The 19,222-nt window shown below is 46.2% G+C and overlaps 1 protein-coding gene across 1 annotated transcript; it reads right to left on the bottom strand.

Moving 5' to 3' along the window:
* Positions 1-2,127: 2,127 nt before the first annotated feature.
* On the bottom strand, positions 2,128-9,302 carry metrnla (meteorin like, glial cell differentiation regulator a). Its single transcript, XM_071922867.2, has 4 exons — positions 8,991-9,302; positions 6,582-6,970; positions 3,161-3,220; positions 2,128-3,017 (listed from the first exon to the last, which is right to left on the bottom strand). Exons 1-4 carry the CDS (start codon positions 9,083-9,085, stop codon positions 2,704-2,706), a joined length of 858 nt encoding a protein of 285 aa, XP_071778968.2. The 5' UTR covers positions 9,086-9,302; the 3' UTR covers positions 2,128-2,703.
* Between the last annotated feature and the right edge of the window lie 9,920 nt (positions 9,303-19,222).

A 19,222-nucleotide genomic window follows, 5' to 3' on the forward strand; every position in this document is an offset into this window, starting at 1 on the left:
CACGAGATGACCACGCCGTGACTCCTGACTGAATCACACTGACAGCACAGAGACAGCACACACATTCAAGTCTGGTTTAGACCAGTCGTGCTCAACTGGTATCACAGCGGGACCCAAATTCGACCTTGCCCACATGAAGACCCATTGTATTTAGTAGTCAGACATTATGTGAGTTGCATCCGATGAGAAAAAAAACGCCCCAGCCAAATCATTCTGGAGGAAGTCTGCTTAAACATAACATGAGAGTCCATGCCCACCATGTACTGTACATGATGTGACATGTTGGAGATCTGAAACGTAAACGTCAGACTGGAGTTTTTTGTCTGTGACATGCTTATCATGCAATTAGTTGGAATCAAAGAGAATAGGTGAGAATAGCCAGTAGGCAAAATAGAGTTACTTCCAAGAGCTACAAACACCTTTCAATTCATCGGACTCAAATCAAAGTGTCACAGATGAAAGATAATGCATTTATCTTTCCAATGGAAGTGCATAATGGTGCTGAAATTGCAGATAAAAATGATTAAAGTCTTGAAACCTATATCTAATAATATATACGGGCTCATTCATAGTCCTGCCTTAATTATCTTGTGACTAACTTTAGGATCACCACCCACTAGCTGAGAAGCACTGGTTTACATTATGATTAGTAGCAAGATCTGTGTGGATTGTGACAACAGCACCCTAATTTTTTGCCCTCAAATCCTACTTCATTATTGCTCTGTGGCATGACGGGCGCATGCTTGACATTTCGGCCAATCTGTATGACAATGCAGCCTTTTGAGAGCTTAGAGGATGAATGCTGCTGCTGCTGCTGCTGATGATGAATGTTGTTATAAGAATCTGCACAAAACATGAAGTGTGCAGAACTAGAGGGGAAAGAATGTTTTAATCAACTGGAATCTTTATTTAGATCTACAGGTCACACACAATCAACAGTTTGCAGAGTGATTAGGGCGATGCTTATGTGAAGTGCAACCACCTGAAGACTGTGGGCATCTGTTACCGGCAGCTGCTGTTGGCCCCACAGTGCGAGCGGAGCAAGGTGGGCTGGCAAGGAAGGAGGGAGGGAGGGAGGGAGGACTGACAACCAGGACAGCTGGACCGATGAAGACACTGTCAACGGCCAAGCAAGTGCCCACCGACCCTCCTCCTCCTCCTCCTCCTCCAAGGCTCCTGCTCTGAGAGCCAGAGTGAGAAGGTTCGCAGCAAGGCACCGTTACCATAGAAACTCTGTTTGCATTTCCCAGTGAGCAATTCCGGGACCGCTGGCTTTCAGCTGGAATTCAGACATTCAATTCAACGCACAGGGCCTGTCTGGAAAAGCAATTGTCTATTCGGGCCAACTTATTGAAAGACATTCTAGGTGCATTTCCGTTTTAAGTGAAAAGGCAGACAAAAAGAGCCTCGGCCGTGCGCTGGACGTTATCTGGACGGGCCCGGCTCGCACGCTGCATCATCTGCTGCGGCAGCACAGCGAGGAGCTCCAATACCCCGACTGTGTTTTATTTGAGGTGAAGAAAATGAAAAGCCTTAATTTTTATAAAAGGGAGCTCCAGCAGAATTCTACATGCCAATCAAAATTTGGACTGTGGTGGGAGAGTACCGCTTTCTGCTGCGTGCCCAGTCACACTGCTGTATTCAGGTCTGTCTTCAGTCTCTCTCTCCCTCTCATACCAGGCTGCTGCACTGGAACAAAGAGCCCTTTCACATTGACCTTGACACACGGCCACCCCCATCACCACAGGAACCAATGCAGAGGAATCCACCCCAACTCTATGATATCAATCTCTCTCTGCCCCTGGCAGACGGTCTGAGCTCAAGGCTGAGGTGAACCTTGGAGAGAAGGATAATGCACATCATATGAGAGTGTTTCCATTCCAGCAGGGAATATGGAAAAAAAAAAATCACCAGTTAACACCACTGTGAATATCGTATCTGATCTGAAATCACCCACTATGTCCATCTGAGGTATTTCGGAAAAATATTATGTGATAGTGTGTCAAAATAATTTAACAATGTAACAATCAATGCATTATTCACAATGCATAGTCTGCAGAGCTAAGCCAATGACCTGCTACAGTTAGAATTTGCCCATTAGTGATTTAGTCAATTATTTATTCACATGTAAACACCACATGACCTTGAAAACTTTTTATTCTCAGGAGGAAAACAGTTTTTTCTTATTTTTTTTTTTTTACAATTACACCTGAAAAGCACATGAATTCAGGCATTAAATTGCATATCTTTTTTTTTTTAAACAAAATAAAATAACAACAGACTTTCACTTTATACATTTCTGTCATAAGAAATAACTTCAGAACTGTACATCAAGCTTTTTACAAAGCACTTGGAGCTTCCAAATATACAATGTTCATTCACATTTTATACACATTAAAAACCAAACAGGGTCTGCTACATTTAAAACCTGGGAGTTCCTCCTCTGCGAGCACGGCAGTTCGGATACGATCCACATTGGGTTGGCTTTGAGAACAGAGTCCAACCAGCGTGCTGCTTGGCAACATTCAGGATCTCCACTTTCTGTCTCAAACGAGTCCTGAGACAGCGGGAGAGGCTCTGGGCCCGGGCCAGTCTGTCAGTCTAGCTGATTGCAGCCATTTCTCTCCTCAGTATCAACACTTTGTCCAGCTCTCCACCCAATTCAGCGAGGACTTGTCCCATTTCCAGGCAGGGTCAGGTCAGTCAGTCGGTGTCCATGTGACAGGGGTTGGTCCCCTGCTGCTGCGCCTCACGGTACAGCCGGAGGAAGTCTTTGTAGCGTGGAGCGCAGCCCATCCAGGCCTCCCCGAACCTCACAGTCCCAGTGAAGAGGAAGTCCCCGCCGCCGGGCTTCACGCCGCACTGGAGGGGCATCTTGACCCGGCCGGTCCAGCTCCGCACCCTCACACCCCCAGGCACAAACACCTGGGTCTTCTGTCTGTACAGGCGGCTGATCTCCACAGTGACGGATGACTGCTCCTCCTCCCGCTCCACCTTCTTAATGCTGCCCCGCGCCACTGGAAACACCGGGCAGGAAGACAGAATTAACATACTGGTACTATATTTCATGCTATAATGAGTGGTGTTTTCATTGGACATTTCTTCTAACCATACAGCAGAAGGAAGCCTATGATTCTCCCAAACGGAGGTAGTAACTTACCAAAGTCGCTGGTGCAGACTGCTAGAAGCATCTCGGCGTCTGTGCAGGGCTGGCAGGGGGCTGAGTAAAAATAAAAAGAGAAGGCGGATGAGCTTTGGGCTAAATTACAGTACTATACCGCTACACACAGCAACAGGAAAAGGCCTTGATTTCTTTAGCACTCCCTGCCTTCCAGTGTGACAAGAATCTCACTGTTGGGTCCACAACTTTCCAGTTAAGTACCGCAATACACAAACACAGAGCTGTGGTTGGGCCAGCCATGTAGGTCATGTGCTCCTCACACACACACACACACACACACACACACACAAACACACACGAGCGTGCGCGACCCGGGTCACGGTGATTCATTTTCGTCCCCGCAGTGGATTATTTATTTACAAAGACGGCAGAACGGGAGTCGGCTGTCAGGAGCTCTGGGTTTTACACCAAACAGAGCCGGGCATGGCGCTGGAGGTAAAACAGTTAATCACCGCTCATTAAAAATGCTGATGAGTGTGCGTGCGTGCCTGTGTGTGTGCAATGCCCTGAGGGGGTGTTCGGTCAGCCGCCGCCACCAGAACAGGAACCCCTTGACACTTCACAACAAACAAGAACCAGATGAATAGGATAAGGAGAGCAAAGAGACGGGCAAGGCTGAGTTGCTGCCTCTCTGACCTGAGCGCTGTTAGCACTCCAGCAGGCCTACTGGGACTAGCGGCACAAAAAACACTGACTGAAGCAGCCAGAACACAATCTACAACATCAAGTCGAGTTTTTTGACTACATTACAAGTGAGAATAACATCAGAAAGGAGGCAGGAAAAAAGGACAAAAAAGGCCCACATTACTACCTCTCGTCTTCAACAAATGGGGCACTTTGAACCACGAAAACGCATGCTCTCATAACTAGAGGGCAAATAATTGAGTTTAAAAAAAGGGGAATTAACTGAAATGGCCTCTACCCTGTCCAGACCTTTGAAAGTTAGCCCAAGGCTAGATTTCACCTTTGATTGGTCGCAGTAGAGCCTGGCCCGTCCTCCAGAGTGATTTACAGCAGGAGAAAGGGCCCTAAATGAGAGCAGTCAACTCAATGATTAGTTGACTCAGGTGGTCCTGCGGCCTGGCCCGACCAGAGTGCCTTTATTAGTCCTGGACCTGCTGTGGTTTTCTTTAGCGGCAGAGTGGCCCACAGGGGCAGGTGGGGAGGGGAGCGGTGGGGAGCAAGGGAAGGGTGCCCAGTCAGCAGTGGGCCGAGGGTGGGGCGGCAGTGGATGCTAATCCACAGCATGTGAGGGAGAGTGATTAAGAGTGTTAGTCCGGGTGGATTTAGTACGCTTAGTTAACACAGTCCGGTCATGAATCTGTGCATAAAGATAAATCTAATTCAGAAATTCTGATGTCTGGAGAAAAATATGCAGACTGTTGCCCTGACAGAAAATTAAAAACACTTTTTGCGAGAGAAGAAAACGTGACCTCTGTCATCTTTGGGGGCAGAGCAGGGGCTTATTTTTAGCTGGCTTGTCTGAAGTTGGGTGTATGGGGGTGAGGGGTGAGCATGTCTTAGGTCAACTTGTGTTGCAACACAAGGCGCTGCTGCATCACTAGTGAGGTCAGAGGTCACACAGCCACAAGCTCAGAAGGCTTCAGAACAGCTGGAGAGTTGGGAGACTTCAGAGTGACCGACCTCGCCCAGAGCAGAGTGCAGAGGCCCTTTGATGTGAGCCTGCCTGCCGCCGTAGCAGCGAGCGGAGGCCCAAACCCAAACCCGGGTGTTTTTTTTTCCTCAAAGCAGAGCAGAGCAGAGCAGAGCAGAGCAGAGCAGGGCTCACATGTCAGACATGAAACAGAACCACAGGAATGGGCTGAGAGCCGAGTCAGCATCTCTGCCTGGCCCATGCGCATGCTGCACCATTCTGATCAGAACCACTTCACAGGAGCAGAGAGGGATGAGGGATGGGAGGAGTGGTAGAGGAGGGGCGGGGGTGTGTGTGTGTGGGGGGACGATATAGTGTCCCTGCAACATCTGGGCCCAGATGCATTCCACTCTAATGGAGCACAACTCGCTAATACCGCTCGGCACAGACGAAAACCACTTCAAACGACCGGGACGAGAGGAGGAAGATAGATGAAGGGCAGAGGAATGAAAAGGAAAATACTAGAATGACAAATAGAAGAGAGAAATGGAGAGGTAGGAAAGAGTGAGACAGAGGGGAAGAAAAAGGAGGCTGATTAAAGTGAGCAGAAAGGCAGGCCGAGGGAGCGATAGTAAGAAGAGAAGGAGGAAGGGGAAAAATAGGCCCTATATGCCCGAGAAGAAGGTCCTCCCAACATCTGGTCGGAGATGCATTCCAACTTGATGGCGAGCAACTCAATCCCAGCACAGCGGGTCGGAGAGAAGAGGACGGGAAAGGGAAAGAAAGAAGAAACAGAAAGAGAAAATGAGAAGAAAGGAGGGAGGGAGGGAGAGAGAGCAATGGATCCACCAGTTCAGAGACCCTGCTCCAGTCTCCAGATGACACGAGACCACTGTCTTTATGAATCATCCCAGTACTATCTCAGGCCTGGCCAGCCACATCACATCACAACACCAGCTCATACTACAGAGACACTGAGCAGAGCGAACTGATGTGGTCAAAACAACTCCTCCTCACTCCGCTGCATTAAACCCTCTCTCTCTCTCTCTCTCTCTCTGTGTGTGTCTCTGTTGTGCCAGATAATGATGCAGGATGTGGACATGTGAACCCAGAGAGCCGTAAAAACAGATGTGGGCCTGATAGTACTCATATTTTGCTTTTGAGTGGAAAAAAAACACAGTTGCTGCACATTTGCTCAGCTTGAAACTGTGCAGGTTTGGCAGGTACGCAGCGTGAAAATAGAAGGCTGTTTTTAAAGGGAGGCCCTCTGTTTGGCCGTGCCCCTCCACACACAAGCCAGCACAGAAACCTCACCGCTCACAGCCGTAGGATTCCCAAGTCAAGTCAGGCTAGTTGTGTAACTATCTGCGAGAGATGTGTGAAATTAACTGAAATATCAATATTTGATCCTAGGAAACAAAAGTTTCATAAAGGCTGCAATCTGGGGGGAGATAATGTTTTGATACTCACAGTGAGACTTCAATATTGGGAAGGCACATGTTCTTCCAAAACCAATATGTACAGAGCAACAATACTGGGAGAGAAATAAACTTTGGCTTTGGTATTAGCAGTGAGTTGGAGCGAGCCTAGAGTTTCCTACTATTAGAGTCCAACTTAATAAAAGTTTCCACCAGTAGATGGCTGCATTTAGTGCATGGCAGAGGACACAGAGACAAAGGACAAAGGAAGTCAGTTCTAGAGGGAATCAATCAAAACAAAGTCTGCAGACCTCTACAATGGTTAATTAAATAAAATACAGGGGAAAAAAGAAGTAAATAGTGTAAAATCACAACATCTGTATCTTACCTGCCAGTGAGCGCACGTCCGCCCCCAGCCTGTCATTGACCAGCTCGTACTGGAAGGCTGTGATCCTGCGGCTGATGTCCATGTGCGGGACGGCCTCGATGAAGAGCGCCCCCTCCTGGATGCTGAAGCAGTGCACCTTGCCCTGAGCCTGGTCCCGCTCGCGCAGCAGCAGCCGCAGCTTGCCGGTGCGGTCCAGGTAGATGTTGGTGCCGCTGGAGTCCCTGGAGGGCTTGATGCAGACGGAGAGTCGGGCCGCGGCGGGGGAGGCCGTGTTGGGCCGCAGGTTGACAATGATGGCCCCCGTCGGGTAGAGCCACTCCAGGGAGCCTTGGGAGCAGCGGAGGTACACCTGCTCCACGTCCCTGGCATGGCCCTCATGGGTCAGACCGCTGGAGGAGGGGAGGGAGAGAGGTCAGCCGAGATCAATCATGGATCGAGGTCCACAAGTTTGAGGCATGATCAAAAAGTTACTCTGAAAAATGTGTACAACTATTTAAACCCCATAATGTTTTGTGGAAAGCTTTGTGGAAATGTATTATGTTAGTCGGTTTTTGAGGCGACAAGGAGAGTCAAGCTCCTGCTGAACGTAATTTTCTTTAATGCAGCATCAAGGGATTGTTCAGCGATCTAAAAATGATTGTTCTGGTCAGTTGTAGCCTCAGTTAACTGACCAAGGTGAAGCCCTCTGGCTGACTGCAAGGACATTAGACCGCATTCCTCCCGAAGCGTTAAGGCCCGGCTGTGCGCAAGACTGGCTGCATGACCAGTCACGAGCCGGCGCAGCCAAAATGACCTCAGCTCCAACACACACTCCCTATACCACATTGTTCCCCTCAGAGCTTTGGCAAAATGCAGCACTGGCAGTCTGCCTTTGGGAAGAGTTTGGAAGCAGAAATGGATGAATGGAGGGACACAGGGGCTTCTGGGCAGACAACGGCAGCAACAGTAGCCGGGCCTGCTGCATGCAAGTGCAAATGCAGGTCACGCACCGAACCTCCCCCTGCTTTCAAGCCACCAAAGAGACTGGAAGAGACTTGTCCGGGCAGCACTCCGGACTCTGGCGCCAGCATGACCAAATGACTCCCTCCAGAACTTAATGCCTGGTCAGGGTTCGAAAACTCCAGTCTGTCAGTCATTCTGTGGCAAAGCCAGAGTCAGGAAACCATCAGCATTCTACCAGCATGTGGATGCCAAGCCAGTGGTTTGACTCTAGGGGAGAAACGCCCAGTTTCTTGAAAATGAGATGCTGAAATTCAAATGTGCCATAGATCTAAAGCAACCCAGCGCACATGCTGAGCATATGCAGCTAAAGCCCCGTAACCAGTCTCTCCTCAGCGCGCCTCTAATTAAGTCTTTTTTAACTCCATCATCTCTGCATGCAATTAAAGGAGATTAGTCAAGAGTCTAACTAATGAACAACAGATTATTGGTTATGAGCTCAAAGTGCTGCATATTGCCTATCCCTCCTGACTGGAGGATGAAAAACAAAACCGCACTACTTGAGGCACATCCACTCAAGTGCAAAACAGATTTCAGCAGATGTTTGATGGGAGGTGAAACTTTCCAGTGTGTTCTGACTAAGCGTCTAAGGATTGTCTCAGGGTTTTAACATTTATATAAAAACAGAAACTAAATCTCATGAAAGCTCTGGAGCAATGTGTACATGCACTTTGAGTATACTTTTGTTTTTTCTAGTGATTTGGAATTCCACCCAGTTAATGACTATATGAAACAAACATGAATTAAACCATTGTCATTATAAAATATATCTATTAACAGAATAATGAAGTTGACTCCGGCTAGTTTTACTCAACATTTGAGCATAAGATGTGATTTACTAATTAATTTCTGTATCCAATTCAAATTTGTGCAACTATTTTGGTGAACAGAGAAAAAAAAAAGCTTATTTTCTAAAGTGCCAAACCCATTTCGCAGGGCTCTTAACAGAAGAAAGTAGGTGAAAAATGAATAAGAGGGAAGGAAGTGGAGCTCACAAGAGCCTTTGCCATGCATTTTGGCAAAGTGCAATATATTTTATCCATTAAAATCATTGTCAATAAGTCATTCATAAATCCAGTACGGCCTACAGCACAATCCTGACGAGTAATCACTATAGTAGGACTTGAGGTATAGTGTGTTTGTGACAGTACTCAATGAGTTTATGATGACCTTGTCGTACTTTCCTTTTTTGACATGATATCACAACAATATTATATAATATTCCAATAGTGTATTTGTATAGTATAGTATTATTATGGCTCTGATTCATGGCTTTACATCACCCCAGTGTCTGAGTTTCAGTCACAGTCATTTCAGGCCGCAGCCCGCTTAAATTTCATACTTTATTATCCTTATTCTCATTCTCATTATTTCCATTTGACCTGAAATAAATAGTATAGTCAGTCTCACCTGCCCTTCCAACTGCACTGGTCGCTTGAGTATTGGCAGAATGCAATCCGACTCAGAAGAAGAGACAGCAAGGCAGCCAGTATCGGGGTGAGCATGTTTATCTCGCAGCTCACTTTTCCCTCTTCTCAAGTAAAACAACGATAAAGTCCACCGCCGTAATTCCAGCTACATAGCGTCTCCATGTGCGCCCGGTTTGCCCGATGCTTATCTCCCTTTCTCCTCCGCGGTGCAGATAAATAAAAGCGCCTACAGAAAGTCGGCCGTGTTGCCCGCTGACAGCCCTCCGTGTAATGTGTTGTGAGTTCCTTCACTTGCGGCTCCGGGAGTGATTCTGCAGCCCTGATTGCTCTCCACGTCACACCCCATCCGCAGCAGTTCATCACGCGTGCTGCCTTCACGTGCTCATCAAAAACTCCGAGGAACGAGGTCCTCAGTACAACTTTAGTAGTTTTAGAAGTATTTTTTTGGTGTCTGTTGTGCCACAGAGCTACTTTTGTATTGCAGCGGCAGAATGAAGATGGCAAAATGCACGTTACTGATGCTTTTTGATTAATTTAAGATATTAAACACAACTAACAGTTACACAAACAGTGAAAAAAAGTTGAAACATACAACATACAAGAGTGCTAATCATTTACATAATGCCAAACAATGAGAAGTAATAACAAACTATTATCTTCTAACTAATAATACTAACTATTATTATTATTATTATTATTATTATTAATAGGCTTAACTGCTATCAGGCCTCCATGCTCTCAACCCCCCTAAACGTTACATCTGGGAAACTCTACTATCATAGAAAAATTCACACTTTCCCAATCTTATTTACCATTTTATTGGTCCATTCCTAAACTCATAGTTGAGATAATTCCTACAGCATTTGAAGGCAGCATAAGACTCAAGAAATTGGTTTTGAAAGGAGAATGGCAGCCCTGACATCTCTATTCACGCTCACCTTTTTGATTGTTAATATTGTTTAGCATTTCCCATTCACTGTCAAGCTCGGGCTACACAACACAAGTCTTGCATTGTTAAAAGTTAAAGCTGCACTAAGCAACTTCGCTCTCTGGCAGCCCCAAGTGGCAGCTGTATCATTTATGAAAGTTTTAAGGACTTCATTAACCAGAAAACATGTAACGTGACATCAGTAAACTGCACGCTCGGACATAAGTATCTTCTTCTTAGTGGCTGGTAGGGGCAGAAATGGTGAAAAGAAATCCTTTTGCAGCAGTTTCAACCATCGTTGGTGAGTCGCTTTCTTGCTAGCTGCTGTCAAGGAGGAAGTTTTCTATTTCACTCCTAAGTTTTGATTGGTCACTTCCTGTATGCTGAGAAGATTTCCTACCAGTGACCATACTTGACATAAAAAAAATTTGGGCAAACCAAAGTTACTGGAGATGGGACTTTCTTCTCCAGTTTCTTCTCGGTTGCAGCCCCAGTTTGTGATTCAGACTGATAAGAGGGGTGAACATTTTCATAAAAATCTGTATGTAATTACATGCAGATTTTTAGCATTAAGCATTAAGCTTTGAAAGTGCTATTATCTTGAAGGATATCTTCTCGCTCTTGTTGCATTTGGAAACAGAACTGCATTGTAAACTATAAGGGTCTGGAGGGTATCTTCAAACCATGGTGTGGGCTTGCATGTCATAAAATTACAGTAGGTCAATTGTGAAAGTAGCTACTTAAATATTTAATGTAATGTTCAGATGTGTCTTTGACCAGAGAGTAGTCAAGAACCTGGTGAAACTGGAAATCATGGTTTGATTCCCTGGTTGGAGCCCCACAAACATCCACAAAAGTTTGCCATATTAATAACTTAATGAATGAGAGTCTTAGGGGAAACTGCAACATCTTATGTAAGTCTTGTCAAATAACCTCAAGTCAAAAACAACATGTTTTATCTGAAATGATGACAGTTATGCCAAACATTTGAAACATGTTGCAGAGGCTATTTTTTGTTGATGTTTGTGTGGAAATTACCAGAGAACCAAACCTGTATTCCAGTTTCACCAGGTTTTTAGTCAGCTCTCAGGTCAAAGAGCCATTCTAACATCTCATGAAAATAGTTTATTTCAGTCCGTAGTTACTTTGACAATTGACCTACTGTAATGTTATGACATGCATGCCCATTTGAAGATACCCTCCAGACCCTTCTAGTTTACAATGCAGTTCTGTCTCCGAGTGCAGCGAGAGCTGCAGGGGCGCGCAGAGCGATGGATTCGTTACTACTGCGTGCATCTGTAAACATAAACTAGTCATCGGTTAAGTAATGGCTCCTGGGCAACGTTTTCTTCAGAAACAAGATGTTTTGCGTGTGGATTGTGCTTGGCATGGGAAGGAAACCCGTTCGACAAGGAAAACCAGAGCTGTTTGTAACTGCTACTTTTCCTCTCTGGTTTCTTCGGACATGAAATCGGTTGAAGTTGGTCCGTGTGAGACACGCAGGGCAAATGTCCTGGGGCCCGCGCCAACAAAGGCCCCCAAAAGCCCCGGTTTTACGTCCAGATAAATGTGGAATATGACTCTAAATTGGCCCTCACATACAAATTTTCATACAATCTCGTCCATCTTCCATTCTGGTACATTGAGCAATTTTTTAGTATCGTTTGCCTAATCTATGTACAGGATTAAAGGCTTGACTGGTTGACGTGTGCTTGAGTGTGCGCTCTGGTTTCTGTCCTTGCCATCCTGCACGCACGCTGTCTGAGACTTGCTTCTTGATGTGGTAAGAGAGTCGCGAGGCGTGTCTGGACATGGTGTCTGAGGATCCATCACAGTGACACCTGCACTGTTACACCGAGGCTACACCTGTAAGTGTTCCTCAACCATGTCTGCGAGCACGACAGAGACAATGAAACGCTGTGTAAAAATCTCCCTTCCTCTACTCCCTAAAAAACACAGTCCGCATGACGACTTCCCAGAGAGATGACTCCCTCCCTTCTCTTTTCCAGCATTTGTCCTCGTCTTGTTATTCCAGTTGCTTGATCACTGGCTGCCAGTGTTTGTTATTTTCCCTCTCACTGCGGCTTAAAGGAGAGCAGGTTTTCCTCTCACCCTCCACCTGTCATACATTTCAGGAGCAGAGAGAGCGGGGCACGGGGGGGAAAAAAACAAATCGATGACAGATAGTAGGAAACTGGAACAGGACAGTTAATCATACGGTGTGTACCTGAAACTTGGCAGAGCAACCCTGACCTAGTGGAGGAGGAGTAGTCAGAATCAGAGGATTAGATGTATTTGATAAACATGCAGCATGTAGCCTGGGACAGTGACGCAGGAACAAGAATGGGAGTAGAGTGGAGTTTAGGCTCGTAGTAGGGAGTGGGAGGGTGTGTGTGTGTGTGTGTGTGTGTGTGTCTGGGGGGGGCGAGTTTTGGGGGGAGGGTAGAGAGCAGGGTGTTGTGTTTTCGTCGGGCCTGTTGTCCTGATCTCTTGCTGAGTGTGACTCACTATGCCCACAACCAGCCCCCAGGTGAAAAAGCAGTCATAAAATAGATTGCGCTGCTGGCAGGATGTGACTTTTACTCTCTCACGTGCTTGTGTGTGTGTGTGTGTGTGTGTGCGTGCGTGCGTGCATTCGCCTAATCTTGTCATTGCCTGTCCTCACATCCCTTCATCATAGCTCTGCTGTTTATGCCCTAATTGTTCCGCTGTGGTAAAACAAGAAACCATAGTCGTAAAAACAGAATTAACCCATTGTTCTCTGTGCCATCTTCTCTTCTGGGTTCAAAAGATTCTAGAATGTATCGATCCATAAGGCTGAGATCCGTACTGTTTGTGAACGAGGGCTTGTCTGGAGTTAATTTTCAACACCCCCTCCCCTCCCTTGATGTTAAACCTCCCGCTCTGAGAACCAGTTTCATGAATACCTAAACTGCTGTTCTCTCCTCGGAGCTAGTCTCAACCTGTTTCATTAAGCTTACTATCTTGGACAGGTAAACTGTAAACTGCAGTCACACAAGCATGTCCGATATCTGGCGGTATGCGCTGGCAGATTGGAAGGCGCTGATACCATCGAGAGGCCGTCTGCCTGTCAACATCCCTCTCTGGCTCCTGTCCAGACTCTCAGACATGCAGCTGAGCTCAAAACAGCATCCATCACTGTCCACATTCCTCTCGGTAAACAGGAATCCTGTCATTTTCAAGTGCCAGCCATATCTGAAGACAGGCACGCTGTTTGTATCCATTCTAACACCTTGTTTGGCTTAGTTGAGTCGATAAAACAGCCTTGGCCTTCAGCTTTTTTTTTCTATCGCTTAAACAGGATGGTAACAAACACGGTGTAGGCTACATTCCAGCAGTGCTGACCCTCTGTCTCAATCATCAGCCCCTGGTCGTTGGTCGTTATCGCTGGTAGTAAAGAGTCCATACATCCAGTCAGTGTGAAAATATGTGGGAGGAAAGTGACATATTTGAAGAATGCAGCAACTGTTGCGTCTCCCTCAAAATTCTCTGAAGTTTTTGCAAGCCAGCGAAGACAAAGCTTGTCTTTTGTTTCAACCGTGATGATGATGATGTGTTCGCGCTTGCAGGAGAGAGAGAGAGAGAAAGAGAGAGAGAGAGAGAGAGAGAGAAAGAAAACAAGAGAAAAAGTAAGAGATAGAGAAAGAGAGAAAGTCAGAAAATGGCATGGCTGTGTTTGTGCCATGTGAGGGAGGCGGGAGAGATTAGAGGTTGCCAAGGCCTCAACGCAACGACTTGCACAAGTCCATGCTGCATTAGGCCTTGATGCCTTCAAGCTGTCCCCGCCGCCATGTCGGCCCCTTCGCTCTCAGCGGCCCGCATGAATCCGAGGATCTACAGCTCCGAGGGCTCACAAGAGGAATTTGGGTCAGAGCTCATTCTGACGGGGCGCTCACCCTAGCAGGTGGGCGACTCTTACGCAAAGCAGCACAATAAAAGTGAATTCAACTGCGCTCGGCCTTCAGATTTCACAGGGATCAGAAATGGCTTAGGCCTGCAGATCCAGGTGGTGCTGAGGCTGGCAGATTAGCCGACCAGCCGCCCCACATGAAGACCAGAACTCGGGTATGGCTGTGCCTGGAGGAGGAACTGAGACAAGTACGGAGACAGGATATAAAGCAACACGGAAGGTAAAACCGGTCCAATTAGCTGGCTGTAACTCCCTGAGGGAAGCAGTACTGTACGTTTAAAGCGGCCCCTCCTCCCTAGCGGTGCAGGCAGGACGACTTCCGCTCCCCAGATTAGCCTCGGTGATCTGATTCTCATGGCTTCCTGCGGAGACAGCGCTCTGGCCCGCGTCCCTCCCTCTTCACGGCCCTGTGGGATGAGAGCTTCCTTGATGGGTACACTCATTCTCCGATGCGCTCGATCAGTCCAGGATGCCGGACACAAAAAGCGTCAGCCATTAGGCCCGCTGATGCTGGGTGACAGCCATGATAGACTCAGACACTGAGGGGGGCGGGAGGGAAGAGGCAAGAGCGCCTTCCTTTGTTAAACCCCCAAGTTCTCTGGCTCGCATCGGGAGATCAGCTCCTTCTATCTGCCCACAGGCTCTGGCATCCTTCCTGCGCAACGCTGAGGCTCAAACTCTCTTGAACCCTCTTGCATTGCGTTCGACTGCAGCAGCCAGGAGAACATTTAAACGTTTGACTGTCCAAAAAAAAAAAAAAAAAATCTCGATTTCACACAGGCCATGCCAGTCCCTGCGTTCAATTTTTTTTTCATGAGTTTGGAATTCCCGGAAAAAAGCGAAACAGATTTTTATGGAGTTTTAGCATCGCAGGGGACGTCGTCTGCATTCAATCAGAGATGCAGTTATCTGCCAGTCCAGAGGAGTTAGTCAGACTCCCTGGGCATGTTATGAAGAGAGCCTTCCCATCGGTCATCGAGGGTATGTTTTTGATTTTGGCTTCGAGGAGGAGATCTTCGAGGAGATACCTGCTCACTTTCTCCATGTGCTTTAGAGTGTTGAAAGTGAACAAAGAACCAAACACTTACCTCTACACACACCTACTGCCTTTTGAAGGCCACGCATAGACAAAAGAAAGACTGACAAACACATTCTCGCCGGACGCACGCAAGTGAAACTCCCAGCCAACAGGCAAAGCTCTTTCGGCGCAACTGACATTAACAAGCTCATGTGTTTACACAGGGAGAGCGAGGGGACGAGGGAGAGGGAGAGAGAGAAAGGGAACGGCAGGAGAGGAGAACAGTCGGTCTATTGTGTCCATCCACATTTTGCAAAGTTTTATATAAGCACATGGTTTGCCTGGAGAAACAACCAACAAATTATTTAGAACACAACAAGCGGTCAGGGCTTGGTGTGTAAACCTTAGCATGGGTGGCTCTCTATGGAAATCCTGCCATGAGTGGTGTGGTTCTCGGAGCGCAGATACAGAGGGGTCTTTAAGATCCTCTGGCACCCGTCTGAATGGATCTCATTCTGCCCGTAACGCGAGCTGGATTTCGGAAACCCAGAGTTCCGTTGGTGGCGCGGTCCGCTCTGAAGGCGATACTCTTCCCCGTCTGCTGATTCACAAGCCGGTGACAGTCCCGGTCACCGCGGTGACGGGAGGCGGCAGGTTCATGGGGGGGAAAGGTAGGGGTCAATGGAGAAAGGTAAGGGTCAATGGAGAAGAGACAGAGCCTATGTCACGAAATGTCGGTTCAGTGGTTACACATACACACAAACACAAACACACTGACACCTGATTTTCTGACTCTCTGACTCACACATACATAGCCAGTTAGTCATAGTAGTAGCATCCAGCAAGCTAGCGGCCTACACTACCAGTCAAAAGTTTGGACACACACATTTTTCTTTATTTTTACTATTTTCCACATTAGAAAACAATAGAAAAGACATCAAAACTGTGAAATAACACAAATGGAATTACGTAGTGACCAAAAAAGTGTTAAACAAATCAAAACTATCTTATATTTTAGATTTTTTAAAGTAGCTGCCCTTTGCCTTGATTGAAAGGCAAAGGCTTTGGAAAGAAATTCATACATAGGCATCAACTTCACTATTTATATTTGTCTAAGAAACAAATTCCAAGCATTTAAGCATAAGCCTTTAGATCAAAAATGGCTTTAAGATCATGAAAAACTACATTCAATCCGGTGTCCAAACGTTTGACTGGAAGTGTATGTTGAAATCACAGCAGTGGGGTCATCATGGTTCACTGAGCTTGATGCCTCTCATCTTCTGTTTTACATGTTCTGCTCCACTGCTCTGCTGTTGCCAGGTCTTTTATGGGCCTATCAAGGTGCTACAGGTGGCTGGCCACCTGTTTCATTCACTCAACTCATAGTAAGGCCTCGATGACAGGGAAATATAATTAAAGATATTAGTGTGTGTGATGAACTGGAAATGAGAAGAGACTGTTGCACAATCATGGTTTCATGATGTTTCTAGATTTACTTCATCTCACATGATGAATTTATACTTAGATGTCCCCTATAATATGCCAGGGTGTGAAAACCGTTTCCTCTTTTCATATCCTCATATACAGTATTTCCTCTGTTACCTTAAAATACTCATTAGTGTGTTTCCTGTTCATACTGCACAGAATATCAAATTATGATCCAGTACTTTATTTCATTTGTTGTCCTTGAATACGGCATTCCTGCTCCAGATGTTTCAACACTACCTCACCACGACTGCGAAACCGAAACCGTCGGGCACGTTTTTTAAGGAAATGCCACTTACTAAAATAAACGGAGTGGAGAGGAAATTTTGTAAGACATACTGAGCAGTCGTACTGAGGGGGGAACATTCCTCCCAGCTTTAGAGGCTTTAGTGCAGTTCTAGCAGGGAGCAAGCTGGTTGTCCTGGTGTGTAAAATGGCCACATTTCATCATCATTTTGTTCCTTGGCGTGCTGTATAGGGATCGTCTTTCTGATGAGGAACGTAGAAGAAAAAAAAAAAAGCACTGCAGAGCTTAGCTGCGCTCGGTGCCAAGGCCTTGCTAAATACTCAATTCTCCCTTTTGTTTTGTGGTCCCCCATCTGAAGAAAAACAACAGGGACGTGCCAAGACCTGAAGCAGGAGCATAGAGTGACAAACAAATAACCTGTTGGGTCTGTGTCTTCCTGGATTCATCCTGAGGTCATGATGGGCGGCCTGCCAACAGGGCCTGTGGTGAAACGGAGAACCATTTTGAGTTCAACAGGTATCCAGGGAGCACAGGGGAAAATGGCCTCCCTGTAGACTACTCAACTCTGATTCAGTACGTACAGAAAGGCCTGACATCCAATCGCTGTTTAGTTTCAATTACCCTCTTCTAAACAGACACACCTAGTGCATGAAGCCCATTTACTGTACTCCCAGTGAGTAAGTCAAGACTGAAAATGAGCCTCTGGAGGAAATGAAAGGGTCATGCGGTTAAGATACTCAGATACGCCTCGGATGAAATCACCTACTGGGGCACTGAGCAATACTACACTCATCCTGAATAGGCCTAGACTACACTGGAAATCCATATCCGCCTTAATAGATTCTTCTTGCATTTCAGCGTCTGGCACTGAATTTACAGAGCCGGTATTACTATTTAGCAGTCTGGACGGAGTTGAAAGTGTCTGATGTGCTGACTGCGTGGAACATGGAGGCTGTTGCTGGCAGATCAGCTGTGGGATCAGCTGAGGGATCATGGGAGCTGAGTATGGAGGCTGTGCTCTGTGATCTTATTATTGTGCTTTGTGCGAGCCGGCGCTCCACTCCACTCCTCGCCCGCCCAGCTTAGCCTGGCTAAGCAGCTCAGTCTCTGACACACACACACACACACACACCAACACACACCTTCAGCACCGCAGGGTTGAATCAGCAAGTTGTCTGGCCGGTTTGTGTATGTCACGCACACACACACACACACACACACACACACACAAACACGCATCCAGGCAGTGAGATCCTAGTACCTGCACCAGCCCATGAACTCAAGGCTGGCACACTCCACACACACTCCCAGGGCCATACGCTGTCGTTTGCAGACACACACACACACACACGCTTCAGTGGGTCGAAGAGTCAGATGGAGCCTTAAGTGAAAACATGACATAACAGATAGCCGAACACAGAAAGCTCATGTTGTGAGTACAAATGTACACTAATGGAATTTCACTTGTAAATATATCCTTGTCTATGTCTGTGTGTCTGTGTAAGCCTAATATCCTTTGAGATCTTTAATTTAAACACCTACTCATAGAGACACTGTCTTCAAAGTCCCAATGCAAGGTTTAGGGAACTACCTCATACTGTATGTTGAAGTTACACCCAACTTATTCAGAATGCTGAAACTGTAAGAAGAGCTGCAGCATCATCATTTTTAAGATGCACTGAAAATACGTCTACACAGTCTGTAGGCACACACTATCATACTGTATGCATATACCTTTCCTGAATATGCCCTCATATGAAGGAGTTCATGTTATTATGACTTTATGCTGGCTGACACCTGTTGAACCACATTAATCAGAGAAGACTCTGTCATGATGAGACATGTGTCTGTGCAGGTGAATCATGACCAGCAGAAGGAGCGGTGGCAGGTGGCTCCGCCACAAGCACAACACACACCCTCAGGATGGAGGCACGAGCAGGGCTGTGTGCAGTGTATTTCTCAGTATTCATTCTAACTATAGTGCATAGTTGTGTGTTTATTGTTTATTGATAAGGATCCCCATTAGCTGTACTCAAGGGTGTCAGCTATTCTTCCTGGGTTCCCACTAACACAATATACATCCAAAATAAATGCACAAAGTTTAAAACAAGGATACAATAAAATAAAAAATTAGGACCACTTTGTCATGGGCCACAGCATGAAAGACAAGCAGAAATATTAATAAGATAAGTCACATTTGTACAGTAAACAATAATTGACAAGCTCAAAAGTGTGAATGAAATACATCTGCGTGAATACAACAGTATAAAACAAGTAGAAATTAAAATTTGACTTTAATCAAATGTCTTCTAAAGTTTTTAAAAAAATAAATTTGCTTAGCTGCTACAATAAAAGTGGGTAAGGAATTCCATAGTGACACTGCTCGATATACAACCGTGGATTTGAGCAGATTAGTCCTCGGTCTGACTAAATAGAAAGGGTTGTGGAAACTACAAAGATATCCACAATATTCATAGGAAGATTAAACTTGCTTTCACATGTGTCTGAGATTGTGTGTGCAGCCCAGGCTACAAGCAAAGCTAAGCAGCTTTGAGCCCCGGCCATTTCAACCGTATGATCAAAATCCCAGGATATGTCTGCAA

This window comes from Centroberyx gerrardi, chromosome 7 (assembly GCF_048128805.1).
Source record: "Centroberyx gerrardi isolate f3 chromosome 7, fCenGer3.hap1.cur.20231027, whole genome shotgun sequence".
Taxonomy (NCBI): domain Eukaryota; kingdom Metazoa; phylum Chordata; class Actinopteri; order Beryciformes; family Berycidae; genus Centroberyx; species Centroberyx gerrardi.

Coding starts and splice junctions, on each gene's coding strand:
- metrnla (XM_071922867.2), bottom strand. CDS start 9,085: ATGCTCACCCCGATACTGGCTGCCTTGCTGTCTCTTCTTCTGAGTCGG. Junction 3,221..6,581: donor GGACGTGCGCTCACTGGCAG/GTAAGATACAGA, acceptor ATTTTTACTCAG/CCCCCTGCCAGCCCTGCACA. Junction 3,018..3,160: donor AGTCTGCACCAGCGACTTTG/GTAAGTTACTAC, acceptor CGGTGTTTCCAG/TGGCGCGGGGCAGCATTAAG.